The sequence below is a fragment of the Delphinus delphis genome, chromosome 7 (genome assembly GCF_949987515.2).
Source record: "Delphinus delphis chromosome 7, mDelDel1.2, whole genome shotgun sequence".
Lineage (NCBI taxonomy): Eukaryota > Metazoa > Chordata > Mammalia > Artiodactyla > Delphinidae > Delphinus > Delphinus delphis.
The window spans coordinates 70957678-70982964 of NC_082689.1; the positions used below are offsets into that span (position 1 = coordinate 70957678).

Genomic DNA, 25287 nt, shown 5'->3' on the forward strand with positions numbered 1-25287 from the left:
AACAGGAAGTGTGGAGTGGAGAGGTCTGATAAATATCCACAGATTTAGGCTCCTCTCCCTGTAACCTTTCTTATCATATAAATGCACTGTATATCTAAAACACCACGGGTGTAACTTGAGGTGACTGTGAGGAAATGGCTGAGGAGGGAAGCTGACAGCTCAGTTTGCTCCTTTGTGAGATTACGGTAGAGTTTCTCATTCTGCCTTGTGGAGACCGTGCGCACTGGTATGATACAGTCAGATCTTGGAAGAACTGAGTGTGTGTCATTTACTTGTAATCACTCAGTAGCTCTGGGTTCTTTAGAAGATTAAAAATGAGTGTTTGAAAAATATATTTCTGGAGCCTAGGCTACGAATAAAAAGAACACGTGTGTGCGTTTGTACGCACTGTGCTCATGTACCTGTGTGCTCTACTACACAGATGCCGAGATGCACTCTTCTCACATTTCAGCATTGCTGAAATCAGAATGCATCTTTTAATTTACGATGTCCTATAATTACTGTTGTCCATTTTTTCAAATGTTAACATCTCAGTAATTGTCAAGCATATTATAATCAGTGGCATCTTAGATTGCACGACATACAGTTTATATCCAAATATTTATAGGAGACTGATCTCAGAGAGATTTGTAGGACATTTCTCTTTTCCCCAAAAAGTAAAGCAAGAAGATTTATTCTGACAGTAATAGTTGAGGTCAAGAGAGAGAAACCATTTGATTGTGGAATACCATTTCCTTAATAAGTAACATACAAATGCAAAATGCAACATTCATTACAACACCTCTTAGGATCCCAAGTGATCTAAAGATTAGGACGCAAATTCACCATGTTTAATATAATCTGTAAAATGTAGTCTTTAAGATTTGATCGCTCCATTTCTTACATTCAACTCTTTCTAATTTCAAGTAATCATCATTTTGAAAAGAGGATGCAAATCATCATTTCTGTCATTTGTGTGTGTGTGTGTGTGTGTGTGTGTGTGTCTGTGTAAGAAAGCTACCATTCCTCATGCATTCATGCCTCCAAAAAAATTTACTGCGTGTAAGACAGTAGGTTAAGTAACTCATTAGAGATTTACAGACTGTTTAAGCACTCTTACAAGGTTGTTAAGGCTCAAAATAAGATGACTCCACCCTCACTTTTATGGGTTGGACAGTATAGAATACAGACGAAAGCTGTATGCAATCTATAGAAGAGAAAGACTCTAGTCCTGGGGTAGGAATAGGTTCAGATTTGGAGGCTGTTTAACAAAGAACCTTCTAATAGAAATGACTAAATATGGATAGATTGAATTTATTGTCGGTCGTGGTGTCCAAGGAGAGACAGTAGCATTCATTCTATTATTGTATTATTTCTTGAGTGATTATTATACGTCAGGCACGGGAACTGGCTTTTAATAATTCTTTCCAACCTTAAGGTTCAGCTTCATGACCCAGGTCAAGTCGTTTAACCTACCTGAGGCTTACTCTCCTGTTTAAAAAAAGTGGAGGATGCCTGCCCTGCCTTCTTCCCTGAGACTTTAATGAGATGTACAATAAAGCGTTTTATAAATTGTAACATTTTATAATATGCTATGATATAATATGATATATATGATAGGTCTGAAAAATGTCTTCAGCTATTATCTATTGCTTCCTCCTAGTGCTTCCTCCAACTTAGGAGAATTTAATAGATTTTAACATTCAATAATCCTTTAGTTGAAACTTCATCACATCTGCCACTAGATCAAATATTAGATTGGGAGGTGAAGGAAGGGTGGTTCTGGGAGGATCTGTTTAATGTGTTGTCAGCATTCTCGGAGTGTTCTTCATAGTTTGGAATTAGGAATTGCTGATGTCATGGTCAGTCACATTGTCATGACAATATCAGAATTTCCTCATTTGCCTTCTCTTCTCTTGGGGAGTATCAATTTGCCACAGGTCTGTCATCCGTTTGTCCCATGTGTTAAGTGTATTAGATAACCCAGAACTAGTCATTCTTAAAGACACTTCGGGTGGAGAATTTTTAAAAGCTCCTTATGTAGCCCACTGCAGTACTCTTAACTAAATATTCTACTGCTGGAAAGTTTGCCTTCATGTGTCCCCAACCGAATAGAAATTTACTTCTAATTCTGTATTTTGTTGTGTGAACCTTCACATTTATAATTCAGGGGAGAATAGAAAGCTTTTCAGCATCCTTATTTACTTAAAGGATGTTATTAATTATTCTGTTATCCTCCTCTTCAGGTGAAATAAACTAATGTAATGGTCAGCTTAGCAGCTAAAGAGAAAGGAAACTGTTTTGTTGGGGTTTTTTCTCTGTATTTTGAATGCTTTAAATCCTAATTTGTGCTCTGGATCCCAGGTTTTGCATAGACCTTAGTTATGTCTCCCAGACATTTAGGAATGTCTTATACCTTTTATCATTCTTGGCTTATACGAGGGTTTTGTTTGTCCAAGGTATAGTTAGTTGTTCAGTCTGTACTATCCAAATTTTCTAACAGTTAAATTTTACTCATGGAAAGGACACAGTTTTTCCAGGTTTGAATTTTGTTTTTCATGATTTAGAGGTTTGGTTTTTTTTTTGGCTCTAGTTTTCCAAAAATTCTGTTGATTTCCTAAGTACTTTTTGTCTCTTCCCAAGTCATGTAGCCAGAGGTGGATGTGATTAGCTGTTTCCACAGCACATCAGCCCTTCCCTTCCTTATCTCAGCTCTTATCCTTTATACATAGTTTGATCACTACAGTAGATGATTATGTTACTTCCGTCTCTTTAGATAAGCTGTAATTGCAAAAATCACTTAATATCTTTCATAATTTGTAATTTTACTGTAATTCATGGAAAACTCATTGAATTATCTCAAAGTATTTTGAAAAGAAGCACTTATTTTCTTATAGGCTTGCTAAAGGATGGAGAATAACAGCTCTAATACTATATTCCCACAGTCAAAGAATGTAGAGGATTGAGGCATCCATCCAGGTAAATTAGGAAAACAGTAATCCACAATAAATGCAAAATGGAGCTTCTCTTTCTCCTGGTTTCCCAGATAGTTGACTCTCCTTTATTTTGTTATAGAATTTGATCTACAGATACAAATTCAATATAGTGTAAACCAAACGAAAACAAAAATCTTGAATTTTTAATTCATATAGCTACCCCCAAGATTTTGGTTTTTGGAAAGAATAAGGACCCAAGTACTTATTTTTATAGAAAAACATAGGAAAAGAAGTTTAACGTACAGAGAACCACTATGCCAGAAATTTGAGTGAGATTTGAATTTTATTAACTATTTTGCAAGAACAAGGCTGTAGCTAATTTATGAATAGATGATATCCAAAATTTTTTGAGTGTAAATTATTTGTTTGGAATTTAGAGGATGTTTTGCCACAGAGAGAAATATCCTAAATGATGAATAGGATGTTAGTTGTCCGATAAGCATGTATGAATCCCATAATGAAACTAATCTCTAATACGATTTTCCACTATTTTTTGAGTGAAATTATATTCTCAGTTTCAGTTCAGGATTCTGGAAATACCTTTCATCTAATCACCATCCCAGCTTTTAGAAGATAGTTCTTTCTGCTTCTCTCCCAACTTCATCCCACCAACTATCCCAGAAAATAAAGCTGGTGGTTGTAAGAGAGGAGTTATATTTTAGCAACTATCAGTTAAATGAGATTTAGGAGCTAGGTTGGGTCAGAATATGTATTTGTACTATTAACTATATGTTCTAATATTGGAAATTTTGCCTTTATAATCAACTGAATGGAAATTCAATGTAATTTCATATCTTTTTAAAAGTGACTCGCCCAAGGTCATATTCATGGTAACTGAAGCTCAGATACACACCCAGGATTGAGCTCCTATGTTTTTCCCTATGGGGTTTGGACTTGAACCATAGATCATAGTAATAATAACGATCACGAGTGTCATTGGAGCTTGGAGACTTGGAGTCAGAGAGACCTAAGTTCAAACCTCAGCTCCATTATGTATTGGATCTGTGGCCTTGGAAAGGTTGCTTAAGCCTCTGAGCCTCAGTTTTCTCTTCTATAAAATGGGCTAATCATTCTCTAATGGTGGGTATGTGTGTGTGTGTGTTGTGAGTGAATGGGGGGCAGGGGAGAGGAACCTGCTGAGAAATTGCCTAGAATATAGTAGTTACTCAATAAATGACAGGTATTTATTAGTCCATTCAGAGAAGCAGCAGCAGGGCAAAGCCTATTTCTTCTGTTTTGTTCACCAGGATAGGTTTAAGAATCATTAGAATGTTGTTTTTGGTAAGACTCATCAGAATTTGGCTTTGTTTATGTTGTTCTATATGCCTTCTAGGATTATAGCTATAGAGCTATAGTTTTATTACAGTGGTTTCATTTTTATATACATGTGATTTTATATGTATCCAGGGAGACTTTAGGTCTAGAACAAGAATTATAAAATTTTAAAAAAGCAAAATAGTAAATAATAGAAAATATTGCTGCTCCTTTAGAAACAAGACACTTTATCAACTCTATTTTGTACCAGGAAAGAACAGAAATTTAAAGAATCTGCTGACCTCATAATTTTTTTTTTCCTTTTTCTGTTTTGCTGGGAGCTAGAGGCTTGCGAGCTTTTAAACATAGGTACTCTCAAATGTAAACAATTTTTTTAGCATGAACTGTTTACACTAACCAATACTATTTGGTTGTATTTTATTCCTTAAAGATTGTAATGTGAAGTAATGTTGGATGAATTCTTCCTCTTCATTCTTTTCTGTTTTTAATGTGATCCAAATAAAAATGGGTGCTTGAAATTATTTAGCAGTGATAGAGGGATAGACCCTGCTACAGGTCTATTCTTTTGTTGATAGCGGTGTTCTATTTTTATCTCATTGGACATCTTCTCTCCCCCTATTTTTTTCCCTTCTTTCAAAGCTTAGCTTTCCCACCACACTTTCTTTGTAGTAATTTTACTCAAAGGCTCCTCTCTTATATGAGGTTCAGTAATGCATGTGTTGGAATGGGGGCTCTCCTAGCCTTTTGATTTTGCTGCTGCCTTCAAGGAGCTCATTGATTAGTGATGATTTCAGCAGCAGTCACCCCAAATCTACGTCCTCTCTCATACCATCCATCTCTCTCCCGCTCTTTTTGTTTTTCTTCTCATCTTCACAGTGCTTCTTTCTGAATGTCCCTCAAACAAAACATTTATACAGCTGAGCTCCCCACACCCATGTTACATCCTGTATTGATCTCTCCCTGCAGTGGACTGGCATAGCACATGATTGTCTAGACCACTTGGCTGGCACTTATCACTTAATGCCTTGCATTTTTCGTGTCCAGCAACTCGGTGCTGTAGAGGTTACAGCACCTGGGAATTGTAGCATTATTTATAAGGCTTTTTTGAGTCCACAGCATTATAGTGTTGAAGGAGCACAGGACAGGGTCTTTTAACCCTAGCTAAGCCTAGGTTTAAACATTTACTTGCTACTTCCTTGCTCTATGGTTAAGTCAGTCAGTCTTAACTTGTTTTCCTCTCATCTGTAAATGAAGCCTAATAACCCTTCCAACCTCATAGCGTTGCTGTGAAAGTGAAATGAGATGTGAAATTAATAAATGAAAGTCTCATTTTCAGAATGTTTCTGTGGGACAAATATCTTCTCAATTCAAGAGTCTCAGATTGCAGTTATACAAACACTTGGGAGTAGCCAAGTCTCATCTGCTCTACAAGGCTGCAGGCTCCTGCATGTACTGATGGCTCCATCTTTATTATCCTCATTCATAGCCCCCTCCTGCCTCACAGTGTGATCTCTGATACCACTCACAGTCTTCCCATTCATACAGAAATGGCTCTGGTCCAACACACAACCTCTTTAAAGGAAACAGGACAAAAACAAATGTGGGAGAGAAACTTGAGTTCACCTAGCTCTTGAAACAGACCTTCTGTCAGACTTTTTTTTTTCTTAAACCTCTTAGAGTTAAGCCTTAGAAAGCGTCTTCATTCAGCCATTCAACACACAGTTCTCCTTACCTAAATTTGCTCTTTTTTTTACTTGTCAATTCCAACTACACCCTTGCTCCTGCTCTTGGATGGTCAGCCAGCCTTACTAACATCAGTTATTTACACAGTATACCCACTTAAGTCTACAAACCACCACTCTGAAACCTGGAGACACAATAATGACAGCTGCCATTTATTGAGTTTGGTACTTTTGTTGGAGTACCATAGATACACTTAAGACCGTCAGGGAGGAGTCTGGGACTCAGGTTAACTGACTTGCCCAAAGCCGTGTGGCTAGTAAGTGGAAAGCTGAAACGTGCAGCCACCAAATCTGTTGGGCTGTTTTAATTTTGTTCCTTAGATTGCAAAGCCCAGATTCACTTAAGCTCTCTGAGAAAGAGGGGTGGGGCTGGTTAAGTGTACACACGGAGGGGCTGTTGTCAGTCGCAAGAGCCAAAGCAGCTTCAGGGACTCCATCTCACGGCCAAGTGCTCACCCGCTCCTGGCATCTGCTTGCCTCTCCGCTTGCTGCCAGTCAGCTTCCTGTTACTCATAGTTTCTGCTTCCTCATAACCTTGCCTTGCATATGGTTTTGGCTTTTTGTGGCCTCAACTCTACCCCCTGGCACTCTTGCAGTTTCTGCCCCTTTCCTAACTGGAGTTTTCTGAATTAAATTCCCAAGGGTGAGGATCTGATTGGCTCCGCTCATTTTTTCAGTCCCAGCCATGTCATAGGTCACTGGCCTATCTGTGGATTGGCTGCCCCTGGGTCAGATTCCCACAACTTTACCCACCAGCTGAGCTGCGGGAGGAGGATGTTGTCTGACCGCCCAGGCAGCAGTCTCAGTTTCCCTTTCAGGAAGATGAGCATCTACAGGGCAGATTCCAAAGCCCTAATTCTTACCGTGATAACTTGCAGTTTCTCTGGAATGTTTCCTTACTTTGTCTTAAAACATATTTGTTTCAAAGGTCAATAAACTTTCCCAGATGAATCTCACTAGGATCTATTCCTATAATCATTTATAACTAAGCACTTGTGAATATCTATAATTGAGTATATATACATATATGGTTTCATGTTTCTGTTATTTCTCTTAGGTTGGAATTATTTGGGCTTTAGTGACTTTGTTACATTTTATATTTTATAGTCTTTGAGGGTGGAAAATCTATCTTCTCCTTTCTTTGCAATGCTTTACCTAGTTAAGTGCGTAGTACCTACCTAACTCTGGAACTTCTGAACCCTGGCTTGTAGACATTGTTTTTAAAACTATACACCTTGAGTTATCTCCTTTTATGTCATACACTATATAGAACACTTTGTTTTTTTGCTATTTAGATATCCTTTTTATTCTTAAAAATAGTCCTTTTAATATTTTTAGTATTCTTAGTATATTTTAGTATCTAGTATTAGAATTGCTTTTGTATTCCAATTTAAATTTTATTATCATTTAAAATCATGTCTTATCCCTGTAAAACAATTGCAGGGTATCAAATCAAGTCTTCCCATTCTAGAATAGCACAATATCCAAAGTATCATGACCTTAGAGAAGAGCCATAGAAAAATTAATCTATGCTGTTCTTTTGTGGTTTAGACTGTGGTTTCCTAAGAGACCAGTCATGACAAGTGAGGTTGTACATGGAATTTTTTCCATAGATGACAGGTTTGAACTGCTGGGGTCTTGGGCATTAAGTTCTCAGGAAAAGGCATCTATGACTTGAACAGTTCTACTTAAAACCTTATATTTTATACCTGTGGTAGATAACTTGTGGTAAAAGGTCCCTGTGAGAGGAGGCAGCAAAGGGGCAGCCCAAACAATCGTAAATGCATGCAGTAGCCCGAAATAGCATATATATTAACACAGAACTGAATGTTAGTTGTATTGTTTCTATTAAATCATTTTAAAGAACAAATACGTTTCTGTGAATGTTATCTAGCAAGTTCGTACTTGCCCATTGTGCACCTAGTACTGCACTTAGAGTAAGTTTGCTGCTGCTTTTTTTTTTAATGAAGAGTTAAGAATTTTATATATATATATATATAGTTTGTGTATATAGTTGTTTTCAATCAGGTGTGCTTGAGAATGTTGGGAGCCCTTCATCATATGGAGGTGGCTCCCTAGGTCAGCAGTAGGAAGGATATCTAGGATGGATATTTTTTAGTTCCTTGTTGCTGGAAACACCCTTGAATGGTCACAGCTTTGCTAGAAGACTCGGTTTCCATAGGGGACACTTTGTTTTCCTTATGGCAGCCAGAAGTTGAGAGCCTTCACTTCTTAGCCGAGTTAGGCTTTTTCATTATCATGGCAGATGGCCCTTTCCAGGAAGGCGTTAGAGGCCAGAGGCCAAGGAAGAACGCTGTAATATTGACCGCTTAGTGCGGTAATATAACCCTGTAATAGTCACTGCTGAACAGGCCAGCTGTCCCAGTGGCCCATCCACAGACCGCGGGGCTCTTGCCGGTGGGACTTGCTGTAGAGGCCGTCTGCCTTGCACAGGTTCTAGGCTAGATACACTAACGAACGCAAAGGCGATCCAGAAAAAAAGGCGGGGGGCATCTTGAGTCGCCTTAATTTCAATTGAAAAACAAAGGAAACTACCTCCTCACTTTGTCCCTGTTTTGCAGTTTCTGTGTCCCTTCAATAGAACACATTTGTGTCGCATCTCATAATTAACATATAGAAGGATCACACACTTCCAGTTTTCGGGAAGGCTTACTAAACCGATGGATTGAAATGATTTTCGCTATTTGACTTTGGCATCTTGAAGGTAAGCTTGCCAACTCTGGCATAGGAATGAAGTACGAACTTTACCGTGCGTTTTTGCGGTTAGGGGGTGGGGAGTGGAGACATTTTCTCTGCTAAAATTTTAGCGTGCGAATTGGGGGAACGGGGATTTGCAGAGGTTTGATGGAAGGCTGGTTTGTTCGTTGAAGTAGGAGTGATTGCCCGCACCTTTTCTGGGGGAGTGGACGGTCTGGGGGATAGTTTGGAAGGGTGAAAGAGAAAAAGAAGACTTGGGACCAGTTGGCTTCCTACCCAGGTGTTAGCGTGATCCCCGGCGCGGTGCCCTGAAAAGGGGCTTCGAGCCCGGGTGCAAAGCTGCCGCGGGTGCTGAAGCCAAGAGCCGAGGGGGAAAAAAGAAAAGACGAGGGGGGTGGGTACTCCAAGGAATGTGCGGCATGCGGGGAGCCAGACCCAACCATTGCACCAGAGCGGGGGCGCCGGTGGCTCCCCGGGCCGCGCGGCCCCCGCTCCGGCCCCGAGCCCGGGAGGGAGCGCCCGGGGGCCAGCCGGCCGGCTGGGCGGCGGGCGCGGCGCCGGGCGGGAGGGCGGGGAGGCGCGGGTGGGCCTGGGCGCGGCGCGAGGCGGTGCGCGGCCGCCTCCCCGCCCCCGGCCGGCGCGCTCTCGGGGCGGTGGTTGAGGCCGCGGGAGGTGGGGACGCGGCGGCGCTGCTCCTCCGCTGCCGCCGGGAGAGTCCGCGGCGCCGCCAGCTCCGCGGGCGAACTCCCGTCCATGGCACGCAGGGCGGCGGCCGCCGGAGCTGCCAGAGTCCTGCCTGCCGCCGCCGCGCCACACTTTTAGGAGAGTCCGGAGGTCGAGGGCGGAGGAGAAGTCAGCCCGGAGCTGCAGCCCCAGCCGGCCGCCGCCGCGCGGCGAGAGGGAGTTCCCAGAGCGGCCGCGGCCCCGGCCGGCCCCCTCCCTGCGCCCTCCCCCTCGCAGCGAGGCTGCCCCGCGCCCGCGCCCGCCGCCCGCGCCCGCCGCGATGATCTTCCCCAGCAGCAGCGGCAACCCTGGGGGCAGTAGCAGCTGCAGGACGCCCTATCGCAAGCAGGTGAGGCGGCGGCGGGGATGCCGCGGGGAGGCCGGCCGCCCCGCTCTACAAAGGGTGGCAGCGCTCGGCCGGACTCCGCGGTCGTCCTCGGAGGGACCGGGCCGGGCGGTGACCTTGTTTCGCAGGAGGCGGCCCGCGGGGACGGCTCGGGCCGGTGACCTTAGCCGGGGAGATGCCCTCGCCCCCTCCGGCCGGGCCGGGCGGGACGCGGAGGAAGGGGAAGGGGCGGCGGCGCGGCGAGAGCAGGAGCGCGCCGGGGGCTTCGCCCAGCTCTGCAACAAGTTTGGGTTTTTTTCCGGAAACCTTTGTGTGTGGAAGAGTACGATAATAAGTCTTAAGATTGGGATACAACAATCTTCACTTGGAACCTCAAAGAACCTGCCCGATTCGTACGAAACCCGGAAGACGTGTGTGTGTGTGTGTGTGTGTGTGTGTGTGTGTGTGTGTTCGCGCTCGCTCCCCCTCCCATTTATATATTAAAAAAAAAGAAAAGAAAGAAAAAGAAACAGGAACTTCTACTGTCACTTTCTCAAGGTTTTCAGTTTTCAGCAGCACAGGGAAATCCTGTGACATCCTAGTTGCAGAGATACTTGGATAAGCCTGAGTCATACACATGCCTTTTCCTATTTTAATACCGTTTCATACATTTTTTAACAGATTGAACTCCAAAGGCACTTTAGTGGTTAGATCAAAATCCCCTGCCGGGAAAAGGAGTGGAACTGGAAGCTTATAGTCATGGCCTTTTGTTTTGTTTTTCATCTTTGTTTTTAAAAGAAGGTTACTGAAGCCATGTTGTGGTAAATCTCACGGAGGCTTTCAGCAGCAGCATTAACAAGACCTAGCTTTAAATTATGTAAAAAATGTGCAGGTCTGTTTAGAAAAGGTTAAACTGATTTAGAGGTCAGTGGCAAGATGCTTGTTGAGAAAACAAAAACACGATTGCAGATATTTTTCTTCCATAATCTCTTGCCTACATCCTTAGCCACTGAGACAAATCAATTAAGTTATTATCCCAATAATGATTCAATCAAACTGTATCCTTCCATGCAGACCATGGCTCTGTTAAGATCATGACAGATGACAGTGATGCCTGGTGGCTTTCCTAAAGGCGTTCACAGGATTATTGATTATGTTTAGTCCTTTTTGTTCTCAAAGTCATTTTGGGGGGTGGGGTAGGGAGGGCACTCTTACTGTAAGTATATCTGAAAATGATGCTAATTTTCTGATACGATGACTGTCAAAAAGTATTGTTTTCTGGTGTTTGGTTCTTTCACTTGTTAGCTTTCCCTTACAAAGACAGTAAACACACCTGGTCTGTATGCCCTTGCTTTCCAAGTCAATGGAACTTTTACCTGGTTTAAGAAAAGCCCCTTCCTTTAATTTTTTTTTTAAAAAAAATTTGCATTTGTGACTTGGCTGAAGTATATACTAAAATTTGTCAAGATTCAGAAGCTGGCATCTCTAAAATCTTTTCATGTGGCCTCATTTAAAATAAATGCCCTCAGATCCAGTACACTTGCATCGACTTCATAAATGAAGCCAATTTGCAATAAATATTCTCCTGAATCCTCCCCCCGCCCCACCTCCCTCTACCTGAAAAGATGGCTAATTATGTAAGGGCCTTGTGTATTCATTTATTTGTTGTCGGAACCCGGTGGGGTGTTAGCTCTGAAATGGGGAAAAGGCTCTGAGGGCGAGGCCTTTTGCTGTGAGGGGCTGGAGGTTTTGTGTGTGGAGGGGGACAGCCTGCTGGTCTGGAGCACGCTGATAAGATGCTCTTCTTTTCACTAGGCTCTCCTTAGATTCAGAGACTAAAAGGGCTGACTGAATCAGAAAAACAAACAGACTTTCTTTTTTCTATAGGCGAAGAAAGAAATGAATGTGTAGGCATTATACAGACACAAGACCCCGGGTACCAGTGGTATTTGAGTCAAAGGTTTCTTTTGTTAGTATTTAGCCATTCACTGGGAAAGCACACTTCCAGCAAGGGGACCTGGTTACCATGAGTGACTTTGTGATCTCATCCTGGCTTAGTCTAAATGGGAAGTCTAATTAATGCTTTTTATAAGATTTTGTGACATTAAGCTTGCACCTTTCAGTTCACGTTAGTTTGTTCATTTTGATGAAAGAATAGGTCCATTTTAGGTTTATAAGGCAGTTTGATTTTAATCTAGAAATATATGATCAGCTGTTAGAGCTGATTTCAGATAGTTTGCCTGAAGAAAACACTGAATGCGAGGAATACTTAAAAATCACCTTTGGAAAAAAAATAAGCTGGAGTCACACTTGTATTATACATATATATTAATAGTGGCAAACCATCACTGAGCATCTTATAGCCTGTGGGTTGCTGAGAACCACCCAGCTATAGGTGGGTTAACTCATTTAGTCATCTTGACAGCCCTGTGAGGTAGGTAATGGTAATATCTCCATTTTACAGTTAAGAAAACTGAGGCATAGATTAAGTACCGTACTCAGTCTGTATGACCCAAAGTGCAGAGCCAGGCTTTGGCAGTCAAGCTCTTAAGACAGCCACACTACGGCAGCTTGCTTATTACGTGCACATCTCAATGAAAACTCATCCAGAGCTTCTCTGCATCACTGCCCGTCACCCTTCTAGTCTCAAAAGTCTGGTTTAGGGATTCCTCCCACCTATCTGGGCCATGGACAGGTGCAGGGAGGTGGTGGTGAGGAAGGAGTTGCAGGTGAAGGAGGATGCTGTGAATGACATGGACGGTGGGTTCGTGATATTTGGGATCGGCATTGATGTTAAAGGATTGCTTTACAGAGTGATTGTACGATTTCTTCTTAAAACTTTACAAATATAGGAGTCAGCCAGTTTCAGTTAAACAGAGGTGGGTGGTGCTCATTCCCCTCCTGCCCCACGTTGTGTATCGAGGACGTCAAGGAGCACTGATCTCCGGCATCATTTAGGATTTTCCTGCATCACAGGCCTATGAGCATGTTAGAAATACATCTGCTCGGCTCAGGTCAGAGTAAGATGCTTTGAGTGGGTGATAACCTAGACAAAGATTGTTGGTTCTAGTCTCAGTGGAGAAATGTGTATGGCCTATGATTGTTGACTGTGACGTGCAGATGCAGGATATTCGTTAAGCAAATCCAGTCTGTATGAGAACACCTCCACAAGCAAAATGAAAGCCCTTTAGTAGGACTTCTGTAGTTGTGAAAATATTTTTAGTATGTCTCAAAAGAAAAAGTGCTTTCCTTTAATTAGAGAAGATAAATATTTCCATTTTATTTTGAATTCTTTTATTAGCTACTTTCCCCTTCCTGTTTCCTTACTTCCATTTCGGAACTGCTTTTCTTGAAGTAGTTGATTCAATGATGTCATATACTTGGTTTTTACAAATTGAGGTGTGTAGCAAGTACTTTTTTGCCTAGTGGTTTGCAGTGGGGTCTTTGGGGTCGGGGAGTGCATATAAGAATTTTCGTGTGTGTGTGTGTGTGTGTGTGTGTGTGTGTGTGTGTGTTTCTTTTCAAATGATCTTGCCGACCAATAGCTGTACTTGTTAAGTGTTGCTAAAACTTTTGATGAGTGAAGTACTTATCTCCCCAGTTTAAATAGATTTACATAGTTTGCTGCTTTCTTGAAGATTAACTGGGTGTAGCTGCACGTGAAGAATTCAACAGTGATTCAGTGTTTGGCCTTGTTAGAGGATGACATACAAAGCTGTTGATTAATCCTCTTCAAGCAGTTTCTGTTCACAGCAATTTATGTGTAGTAGATTGGGTTTTGTTAAAGTTTGAAGATTAAAGTGTTCAGAGAAATGTTTAAATGAACACTGTCTGAGCCAGTCCCAATTTGTTGTCGTTTTGAAAGAAGGTAAACCTACTCAAGCCACGGAAATTGGAGGTTTAGGGGAAATTAGCAGAAAATTAAATTGGTATACATAAAAAGGTCTTGTCCTGTTTTGGGATTAGGCTATTTCAGTGTGTTTGTGATTCAGTAGTGCTTGCGCGTCAAGGTAACCGTTTGAAATATGTAACCATGGCCGTTTGAAAAGTACGGAATTCGCCATCATCAGTGATCGTCTAGTTTTTCCGCTAGGCATCCCTTTTGGCATCTCACTACATTTTCCATAGTTCGCTTCAGATTTTGAACACGTTTCTCGTTTTTGTTCTTTCCTTCCTTTTAGAGACTGCTGTCAGCTGGGCTCATCATATATTGGTAATACTTTCTGAGCCCTTTCTTGGGGTGGGCGGGGACAGGGGGAGTCAGTCTTTCCAAGTTTCTGAGAATATATTTCCAAAGCACTCTGCCAATAAATAAATATTTAAAGATGTATATGATATCCCTTCCCAACCTCAGCTATATTTAATCTTCACAACATCCATATAAAGTGGGAAAAGGTCAGGAATTTTGAGGCAGTGAATTTAAATGGCCTAGTTGGTGAAAGCTCAGGTCTCTGGAGTCAAGGGTTCTGTCAGCTACCAGAAAAAAGAGAAGGAAGCTCGGTCCAGAACAGCTGTAGCCCCACTACACTTCCCTTTACTTGGCCTCCCAAAGACATGTGGCACACAGAGCATCCCAGATTTCAGCTTTGGGAATTGTAGCTTTGTAATTTATTAGTGTTTTTTGTTTGTTTCATAAAGGCCTTTGCTCTAGGGTTCTCGGATAGCGTACGGGACACCAACTTAAATTGGAATTTCAGATAAACAATGAATAATATTTTAGTATAAGCACGTCCCAAATATTGTGCGGTACTGTGTGTTTTTATTTGCGAAATCCAGCAATCCTATCTGTGGGGAACCCAACTCACTTTTTAAAACGAGTTATAAAAGAAATCGTAATTATAAACCATATTATTCCCGTGTTTTCCTCCAAAAATCTTGCCTCTTAGCATATTCCTTGAGCCCTGGTAACGCCGATTTCACATCTTAACTTCTTTAACCATCACTCAACCTAATTGAAAGAGACCCCGTCTTAAGTTCTGGCTCTGTGTCTTGCATACTTTTTCACTTAACCTCCCAAAGCCTCACTTTCTGTTAAATAAAGATAATAGTGCCCACTCCACAGGGTTGTTGTTGTTAATCCTTCTAAGGTGTTATTATTATTAATGTCCCAACAGAGCAAGCAACAGCGGGTGGTCCTGGGAGGCTCTGTATGATCCTGGGAGACCTTGACACAGCCTCTAAGAATGGACTTTGTTTAGAAAGTGGGGGCAGCCCCCAAAAGGGTAAGGATCTGGAGCTTGAAAACGAGACTGTCAACCACATATTAAAAAAAAAAATCCAAAAAGAAATAGAGAAGAGCATCCCACCATATTTCAGAACAGTTGTTCCTGTATTATGCTCTTGTTAGCAGAGTTTGCCTTCCCTTTGGGGAAAGAAAGCCTTTCAACCCTCTGTTCTTTATTTTATGCAAATATATGATTGGAGAAGGAAAAAAAGAGCATTAATCACTCTTGTTGATGAAAAATGCTACCTTTTAATTTGCTCGAAAATGGACGGATTTGATTATTAGTATATGCATGATGATTTCCTGAATTCTTTCCTTTGTCTTGTTGGTTTTCACAGATGCCATCTTTGCCTTTCTCAGAAAAATAAACATTGTTTTTCTCCTTGGACATCTGTAGGTGTTTGGTGGGTGTTTGTTTTTAAACTCGCATCTGTAGAGAATGCTTTGCTTTAATACATTCTAAAAGCTTAGTAAATTTTAAAATAGGATAGACATACCATGAGGAAGGAAGTCATAAGCTTTTCCTGAAATTAGGACAAGGTGAAAAAATTAAATGGAGCAGACTAAATTCTGTATTAAAATAATGAATCAATGTAGCTATTGTTGTTTAACGCCTATTAAATGGCAGCAGCCACAACAGAATTTGGTGTTAAACATAGCAGTGCTCTAATAGATAGAAATGTACTTTGACTCCACTTTATTCATTTAAACATACGGACTTACAAAGCAGTGTAACGTAAACTGGGGAAAATTGTATTTGCATTTGTTAATTGTGCATCCAATACAGCCTCAAAAAATGCATGAATAAAAAAAGACTGGAAGGGGCTTCCCTGGTGGCGCAGTGGTTGAGAGTCCGCCTGCCGATGCAGGGGACGCGGGTTCGTTCCCCGGTCCGGGAGGATCCCACATGCCGCGGAGCTGCTGGGCCCGTGAGCCATGGCCGCTGAGCCTGCGCGTCCGGAGCCTGTGCTCCGCAACGGGAAAGGCCACAGCAGTGAGAGGCCCCCATAACGCAAAAAAAAAAAAAAAAAAAAAAAAAGACTGGAAGGAAATATGCCAAAATATTAAAAAGTGTTTTCCTCTGTTGGTAGATGGAATCACGAATGACTTATTTTTCATGATTCTCTTTACATTTATTTTTCGGCCTTCCAGTCCCCCTTGTTCCCCACCTGAACGTGCAGTCCCTTCGGTTATCAAGAAAAAGATAAAGTGAAAAGAATATAGAAAATTGTATTATTTTTAATGTTTAAAAATTGCAGTGAAAACCCAATTCTCATGTCATTGAGAATTTCAGCATAGCATGTAGGTGTTACTTGTTTCTGTGCCTGAGCTTTGAGATACAGTCCTTTACTATTCTTTATGAATTTCTGTTTTTATTTTTACTGCCAATTCCTGTATCACATTTTTGGAAATCACCTAGTTCTGACAGATAGTTTTTGTATGTATGAACTTAGTATTTTCCCATTTTATACATACTCGACAGGACTTCTGTACTTTTTAAAAAACATTTTTAAGACACCAACTTATATGCGTCAGCAAGGAGAAAATGTAGCTATATATATGGAATTTCATATGCTAAAGTATTTTTCACGGAAGGAGTTATTTTAAATATTGAAGAATAACCTCTGTTTTCTCTGTTGTCATTTGACTTACAGGTGCATTTAAATACAGCTGTTTGGTGGACAAATTCCCCTTCATATAATTTCTGTATTGAACGTGAAAAACAAAGACTGTTCTACCACTCATGTCATAATCCTTTGGATTTATTTTATTATGAATACTAATAGCTGCCTTCGTCACACACGTCCTTTTCATTGTAGCTTTTTGAAAGGGCAGTGGGGTGAGAGGCGTGGCTTCCTTACAGGCAGCTGTCATTTATAATGGGACAGTTTCTGTAAGAAACACACAGTACAGATCATGTCTGCACTTTAGAAGCTGTTGTTACTGTGTAACCCAGGGGGGATTTTCAGTATATCAGGGAGTTTTGGGTGTGCTCTGTAGAGGCTACAAGACTTCAGAGCGAAAGGAGGAGAGAGCACTGAAGGGAGGAAGAAAGAGGTGGGGGGGGTCTGAGGGAGAGAGAGAGAGAGAGAGAGAAGGAAAGCAGTATTGCTTTGTTAGCTTCTCACTTTATTAGTTGACGCGCCACTTTACAAAATCTGTTTGTTTCGTTGTTTTGATGCCCTGTAGGTTGGGTGCGATATGTAGCCTCATTGTTTTGTATTATCTGAGATTCTTAGATCCCATTTTTTTCTGCATAGTATTCCCATCACCTAGAATTTCCTTTCAGCTCTGTTCTAAAACAAGATCTCTGTCTCTCCACTTCCAGGAACTGCCTAAAAAAACGTCACCCTTTTGGAAGACCATTTATGATCAACCCAACCCTATGTATTCAGATATTCTAGAAACAATGTTGTCTTCACTTTCTCTGTCTGTATTCTCAGTTTTATAAGTCCAATGCCCAACAGGCCAGCTCCAAGGGAGTGGATATGTCCTTTTGTTTAACTGAAAGTTTAACAGCGACTCAGAAACATTGAGTCAAATAATTACTGAGTGTGTAGCATAAGTTGAGTTGGGAATGTCATTCTGGAGGAAGTAAACGGGTGACACGCAGAAGGTACACTGTTGCTCGTTAAGGGAGAGGCTGGGTGGGGGGAAGCCAGTTTAGCTAGCACCTCAAACAGCTGAGAGATGGTGAGGACCCAAAAGAAGGCAGTTACATTGTGGACAGGAGGAACAACCAAATTTTATAGACATTGGAGGACATAAAGCCCCTAAAATTGTATGTAAAATGTGGCGGACATCCGCTGTTTCCTGAGGAGACGTTCGTAGCTTTCATCAGTTTGCAGTTTGCCGAAGGGATTTGTGCCCTCCAAAAGAATTTATGACTGCATGTGGAAATGGAGGAGGACAACTTAAAGATGGTGCCAAGATTTCTAACTCAGGAGGCAGGTTGCCTCATGGAAGGTGACGTTTCAGGTGGAAGGAACATTACAGCAAAGATTTGAAGATAGAAGACATGGGCTTTTCTAGGGGAAGATTGAGAAATTCAGGTGAGCTGTACTGCAGGGTAGAGGTTGGAGGACAGAGCAGGGATAGGGTCAAGCTTGCTGAAGTGGATGCAAGGAGAGCCTGAGTTTAAAGGTGTTGTAATAGTTGAAGTAAAGCTGTGAAATGGAGTAACGGCAGTGTGAATGTATTAGATGGGGTGGATTCAAGTTATTGTACAGAGTTGGCGATTGCTTGGGTGGGGAGTGGACAGTGTTCGTAAAAAAAGAGTCCTAGGTCTCTTGTCTGAAATGATTGGAAAAATAAAAAGTTTCTGCAAAAGTACTTGCTCTGGTCTCAGTGATTAGGTGGAATCCAGCCATTCTCCTATAGGGATCGTCTACATTTTTTTTAGGCGTTAAATTGGGGGCAGGGGAGTGCTAAATCCTACTGGTATTCAAAGTCCAGACACCAAGAATACAAAAGGTCCTTCTGTATCCATGTTAGTCTCATAAGGAAGAATCGTCCAGCCCTGAAAGGCTAGTAGCACCCAGTGCGAACCACATTAAGTACTCTTTCTGGATCCAGGAGATTGTTGTAAATTTTTTTTTTTACTGCGACCCTGGGATTGTCTTAAAGTCAGTATAGAGGCTGTGTCACATGGGTGTGTAGATTTCCATGTTTGGCCTGGATCCTCACATTCTTTGGAGTGGAGTACTTATCCAGCAGATCTTTTTCTTGATAGTATATGTCATCGATAACATCTGTAGTATAACAAGTGCATTGGTTATATTAAATACTCCCACCTCAACAGGAGTATGAAAGACGGCAGGTTGGATGGTGAACGGGTTAGAGAATTCACCCTACCACAGTAAATTAGTTTCTGAGGAAAAGCCATAAGCTTGGTTTGACCATTTTAATTTGGCCATGTGAATCACACGTTACCACCCTTCCTACCAACCAAGTGCAGGCGGGAATTTCCAGCAAGAAATACAGAACTAGAGTTTTGGGCAGGAAGCTCAGGACCTCCTGCAACTTAATAGGTGGCACATTGGGAACAGGTTAAAGCAGTTCAGGAAGAGAAGGTGTCCAGAAGAATCTGGAGAGACCTGGGGAGCATAGATTCTGTAGTGGGAAGGAGGAAGAGCCTTAGGCAAAGAAGGGGAAAGAAATGGCAAAATGCTGGGAGAATCAAGAGAGTATCACAGAAGCCCAAGAAGAGCAGAGTTTCTAGCAGAGCTGGTCAGCTCTGTTTTAAGTGTTGCCTAGAGGTTAAGGAAGGTAAAGGCGAAGTAGAGGCCATTGGAAATGTCCGTTGGGATGTCTTTGAAAGTCTTTGAGACAGAAGTTTCAGTAGAGTAGTCTGTGTGTGGTGGGCAGGGAAGGGAGCAGGGGTGAACGTGGTAGAAAGTACATTCCAAAGGGTTTAAGGAATGCATGAGTGAAGAGAGTGTGTCTTTAGAAAAACTGGGTGTCAAAGGAAAGAGTCCCTTCAGACAATCTTGAGGCAAGATTATCTTAGCATCTGACTGGTTGTAGGTAGAGCAAGGTGATAGAAAACAGGGACTAGTTGGAACTAGGTCTTTTTTTTTTAAAGAAAGATTGAGGTTAGTCTTACAGGAAAGGAGAGAGTTTCCTGACAGTGATACAGGAAGGAGGAGATTGATTATGCTAGAGATGTTAGGAGGAGTAAGGAGGCCAGTGAAGCTCAACCTTTTAAAAGCCTACATTTCAGTAAAGAGGTTAGGTCGTCTGTTACGATTTAAAAAAAAAAAAAGAAAAGATTCTAGGCCTAAAGAGTGTGACAGAAGATTTGGAGTAATCGCTCTTGGGAATTTGGTGAGCATTCAAATAGAGACGAGTAAAAGGATGCCTAAGCTGTAGCAAGGGCCCCTGGGAGTGCAGGGGTCTGAGTTGGCAGGGTATTTTGAGCCTTCTCCCACAAGAAATGAGGGAAAGCATCTGGGTAGTGAATTTATGTAGGGTTTGGCATTGGTAAAGGGATTAGGTATGAAAATCGAGAGTATCCTGATGAACGTTAAGGAGACAGGTGAACATTACTCAGCTATAAAAAGAAACGAAATTGAGTTATTTGGAGTGAGGTGGATGGACCTAGAGTCTGTCATACGGAGTGAAGTAAGTCAGAAAGAGGAAAACAAATACCATATGCTAACACATATATGGAATCTAAAAAAAAAAAAGGTTCTGATGAACCTAGGGGCAGGACAGGAATAAAGACACAGACGTAGAGAATGGACTTGAGGACACGGGGAGGGGGAAGGGTAAGCTGGGACGAAGTGAGAGAGTAACATTGACGTATAGACGCTACCAAATGTAAAATAGATAGCTAGTGGGAAGCAGCCGCATAGCACAGGGAGATCAGCTCGGTGCTTTGTGACCACCTAGAGGAGTGGGATAGGGAGGGTGGGAGGGAGACGCAGAGGGAGGGGATATGGGGATATATGTATACATATAGTTGATTCACTTTGTTATACAGAAGAAACTAACACAACATTGTAAAGCAATTATACTCCTATAAAGATGTTAAAAAAAAGACAGGTGAAATCAAGAGAGGCACTGAACTTTTGAGAACAGGGAGGGTCCTGGAGATTCTGATAAGATAAAAAGGAAAGTCCCTGGGAGTGAGGGAAGGAGAGTGATCAGAGAGGAAACTCCATGGTCAAGATCTTGAAGGTGTAGTCGTTCCAGGATCTTAACCTTTTAGAGTTAAGATTGGGATGATTAAATGAGATGATACAGATGTGTCTGCCTGGCATGCCAGAAATGCCCAAGTGGTGATAATTCTTAAGATGTGGCTCTCATATAATTTATACCTCCCTATAACCATTGTTCAAATATTCGTGTAAATCAAATCATATTTCAAACAGACTTCAACCACGAACCAAAATAATATATATTTTTTAACTGCACCACAAGCCCAAATTAAGTTTTAAAATATACTATCAAACTATTTCAGAACATCTTAAGTTGCTTTTAAAGAAAGAAAGGTGGACAGGGGTGTGGATCCCAGCTTCAACATTTATTAGTTCTATTACTGTGAACACATTTCTTAAATCTCCTGCATCTTGATTTCCTCAGTGACAAAACGAGATAAAATAATTAATGTTATTGAGATGATTGGATGAAGTCATATATGACAGCACTTGACTCATCATCTGTCACAGGTGCTCTGTCTGCTTCCCTTCTTCCTTGCGGTGTCGCCTAACAAGTCAGTTCACACAAGTGGATCTCGGCGGATGGGTCACAAAATGATAATAGTGGTAGAAGATTGTGATTCTGTTCATGAGCAGAAAATACTTTGTTAGGAGAAAGCTCTAGAAGGGAAACTCAGTTCTCATTGATAAATGGAAATGATTCTTCCATTGTCCTTGACTTCCTAGAGTAAAAGATCAAGGAGTTAAAGTAAGATAAAGTGCTTTATGACAGACAAACACTACAGAGATGTTGTTATGGATTCTGAAATGGGTGCCCTTAAACTATTACATGAGTATTTTGTTTTCTTCAGCGTGTGATTTTAAGTTTATGAAGTCTATTGTTCAAAGCCACTTTTCCCAAATTGTGTTCACTAAGATCCTGGGGTTCTATTAAATGTTAAAAGTGTTCCAGGAATTGAAATATTCAGTGTTCAAAGAAACTTGGGAAACACTACGAACTATATAGTATTGTTGTCTTAGAGAGTAACAGTGGAAATCGCATTTAAAAGTCTGAGAAATCCTGCAGTACAGACATTTGTCCAACTTTGTGTATCTCATTGTTTCCTAGAATTATTTGATCATGGTACCTAGAATATTGACTAGCTATATTCTGTGGAACAGTTTGGGAAACACTTATTTAAAGGAACCTTTTGCATTTTAGAGTTGGAAGGGACCTTAGAGATTATCTAGTCCGGCCCTTGTAATTTACCCCTAAGGAAATTATAATCCAGAGACATGGAACGATTTGTTCAAAATCTCACAGCTCAAAAAGCCTAGGTCTTCTGACCCTGAATCCTCCATCGTTCTACCTTCAGAGTCTTGGCTTTTCCAAGTGTGGCACACCCTTGCACCAGTGTTTTCAGAATCGCTTTCATATGAGGTGTTTTATTATTCTCTGAACAACTAAGTCCTTAGGGATGGTATGTTGCATGTTACTTTCAGACAAAATAAATTATCTGCCAACTGTCATATGTTTTGTTTTTAACTTCTCCTCTTTTAAGGTTAGTTTTCCCACCTATTTTATTGTTTCTACAAGCATTTATGAAATCTAGATTACTGACTTGGACAGTCAATCTAGTTTAAAATATCAGTGATCTAGAAAACCCACAGGTTCTAATTATTAATGGACATTCTTTTGCCCTCTAAATTTATTTTGTCTTTTTCACCTAATTGGCTGTGGGTAGACAAATTTACATATGTTTAGCCCCTTCCTGCCTGACTTACTACAGCATGCAAAATTTGCTCTGTGGTTTCTAGAGTAAGTTCCTGTATAGAAGAAACCACAGTTTAGACTTTACATCCCTGCTGTGTGCTAAAGGCCCCTCTAGGACACACTGAAATGTGCTCTTAAAAAATCTGAATGACCAATTCCTTGCCCTTTGTTACCATTAAGATATTTCAGGTACTAATAGTTCACCTGGATACTTTCTCTTTTTATGTATCTTAAGGTTCGTAGTTGCTTAGTCTCAAGAAAAGTGGGTGGGTCCCTGTCAGAGACTCTCACTGATTCTTTCTGGTGTCTACAACGTGAAAATTTATTCTGAATGAATCCTGTGATGTGATAACTAGTGCTCTGGATGAAGTGATATGAAATAATGTCTGCTATGTCATGTGTATCACAAAAGAAGCATACAATATTAGTGCTGAAAGGACCTTAAGAGATACACTTTTGTAAGTACTCATTTTAGAGTTGAGGATGTTTCAACATCACACAGCTTATTTGTAACAAAGCCAGGACTAGAACACATGTATCCAGGCCATAGTGCAGTTTGAACCTTTTCAAACGAATCCAGCTTGGATTATTATTCATTCAGTCAATATTTTAGAGACCAGTATGGGCCAAGCACTGTGTTAGGCCCTGAAGGGAATAAGACATTGATGATTTTATTTCTCAATGTTGTAGTGAAATAGGGGCTGTGGAACAGGGGTATAAATAACTATACAAGGTAGAAATGAATCAGTGGCTGAGGAGGTGTAGCTACTTAAGAAGTGCATGGTGTAAGAACATGTCTAACCTATAGCTATCATGCTCCGATTGACCTTAATTTAGATGATTTGACTTTTAGGTGCATTTGATTTGATTCCAGATAGAAACAACGTTCTCAATTGGCTGATCCATTTTGTCATTGTGTTGATTGTCACATTAGAGTTACCCTACCCTTTAATTGACTGTATTAAGCTGCTTATTAGGGCATAAAGCAGAGAAGAAACGGAAGTATGTCTTCCACATTCTTGGCATTAATTCATTGCCAAATTTAGTTTAGTTCTCTAAGAGGGGTGTGGAAGAGCTAGAGAGCACAAAGAGAAATTCAGGCAAAAATGGTACTATTTCAGTTTCTAAGAGGCTCTTCTTCTCATTGTTCACAAGTCAAAGGTATGAAGTAGGGTTGGAAAACATCACTTGTGGAGCTGGGATTGTTGACAATCAAGGGAAACAACAGATCAAGGTTTACCTAAAAATTGCTCGTACATTTCACAGACCACCTACAACTGGGGTCAGCATACGGTTGTCTGTGAAGGGCCCGATAGTAAATATTTTAGGCTTTGCAGGCCATAAGGGCTCTGTCACAATTACTTAGCACTACCTGTGGCTTCAAAGCGGCCATAGATAATGCATTCGGATAGGCTGTGTTCCAGTACACTTTGTTTACAAAAGCAAGTGGCAAATGGGATTTGGCCTCTGGACAGTAGTTTGCTGTCCAGACCACCCCTGATTTATGGAATCCTTTATTCGTTGTCTCTTCTACCAAAAGGTGCACAGAACCAACTGAAAGAAAGTGATACTCAAACCAGATAGTAATGATACTTATTAGCACCATCAAAATAGAGTAGACAGAGAGTAAAACCAAGTGAGTGTAGGTTTGATCCTTAGCTTTGATCAGAAGGTTTTGGATTAAAGGCTCAATCTTTTTTTTTTTTTAAATAAATTTATTTATTTTTGGCTGAGTTGGGTCTTTGTTGTTGGGCGTGGGCTTTCTCTAGTTGTGTTGAGCGGGGGCTACTCTTCGTTGTGGTGCACAGGCTTCTCATTGCAGTGGCTTCTCTTGTTGCAGAGCACGGGCTCTAGGCACGCGGGCTCAGTAGTTGTGGCACGCAAGCTTCAGTAGTTGTGGCTCACGGGCTCTAGAGTGCAGGCTCCGTAGTTGTGGCACACGGGCTTAGTTGCTCCTCGGCATGTGGGATCTTCCCGGACCGGGGCTCGAACCCGTGTGCCCTGCATTGGCCACTGCACCACCAGAGAAGTTCTAAAGGCTCAATCTTGACCAGATATTTTGTTTGGTTGTATTCGGGGAGGCTTCCTTCATGTATCTATGTAATCAATACTACCTTGGTCTTTTTTTTTTTTTTTTTTTTTGTATTTTGAATCCCTAAATCTTGGTCATAATTCTGAAATGGTGAGACAAGAGAGCCGTGATGAAATAGAAATAGCATCCTAGGAGTAAAATGTTCATTTTTTTTCTTTAAAAATATGTTTGGCGTAATTTGCTAGGGCTGCCATAACAAAGTTCCACAAGCTGAGTTCTTAAACAGTAGAAATTCATTTTCTCACAGTTCTGGAAGATAGAAGTTGAAGACCAAGGTGTTGACAGGGCCGTACTCCCTCTGAAGGTGTTAGGGAAGAACCTATTCAGGCCTCTCTCCTAACTCCCGTCTTCACATGACATTCTCCCTGTGTGGATGTCTGTCTCTGTGTCCAGATTTTGCCTTGTAATAAGGACACCAGCCATGTTAAGAGTCCACCCTAATGAACTCATGTTAACTCCATTACCTTTGTAAAGACTCTATCTCGAAATAAGGTCACGTTCTAAGATACTGGGGGTTAGGACTTCAGTGTATGTGGGGTTTTTTGAGGGGCGGGTGGGGGAGGACAAAATTCAACCCACAACAACCTGGTACCAGACATTCCTTCATCTTGAGTGAAGCTCATCAGTTGGGTACCCTGGTGGACCCCAAATAAAGCTAAAATGCTTCGTGACTCACTCGTGGTCACTTTGGCTTTCATAACACAAGTGTTACACTGGTGGCCCTCTTGTGCATAGCATATAAGGAAATGCTTTATTTTGTTGTTGTTTTTCACCTGTAAGATAAAAGATATTTCTTT

At 41.3% G+C, this 25287-nt stretch overlaps 1 protein-coding gene across 4 annotated transcripts in view; it reads left to right on the forward strand.

Moving 5' to 3' along the window:
• Positions 1-25287, forward strand: part of RBMS1 (RNA binding motif single stranded interacting protein 1) — a 211406-nt gene that overhangs the window by 70622 nt on the left and 115497 nt on the right. For 2 of the 4 annotated variants that reach the window (XM_060016696.1, XM_060016698.1), the window contains exon 1: positions 9211-9782. The exons of the other annotated variants lie outside the window; for them this stretch is intronic. In XM_060016696.1, the coding sequence (XP_059872679.1) occupies positions 9714-9782 (69 nt within the window). In that variant the 5' untranslated portion in view covers positions 9211-9713. Of the gene's footprint in view, positions 1-9210; positions 9783-25287 lie in introns of those variants that run through there. 4 annotated transcript variants of the gene reach the window in all.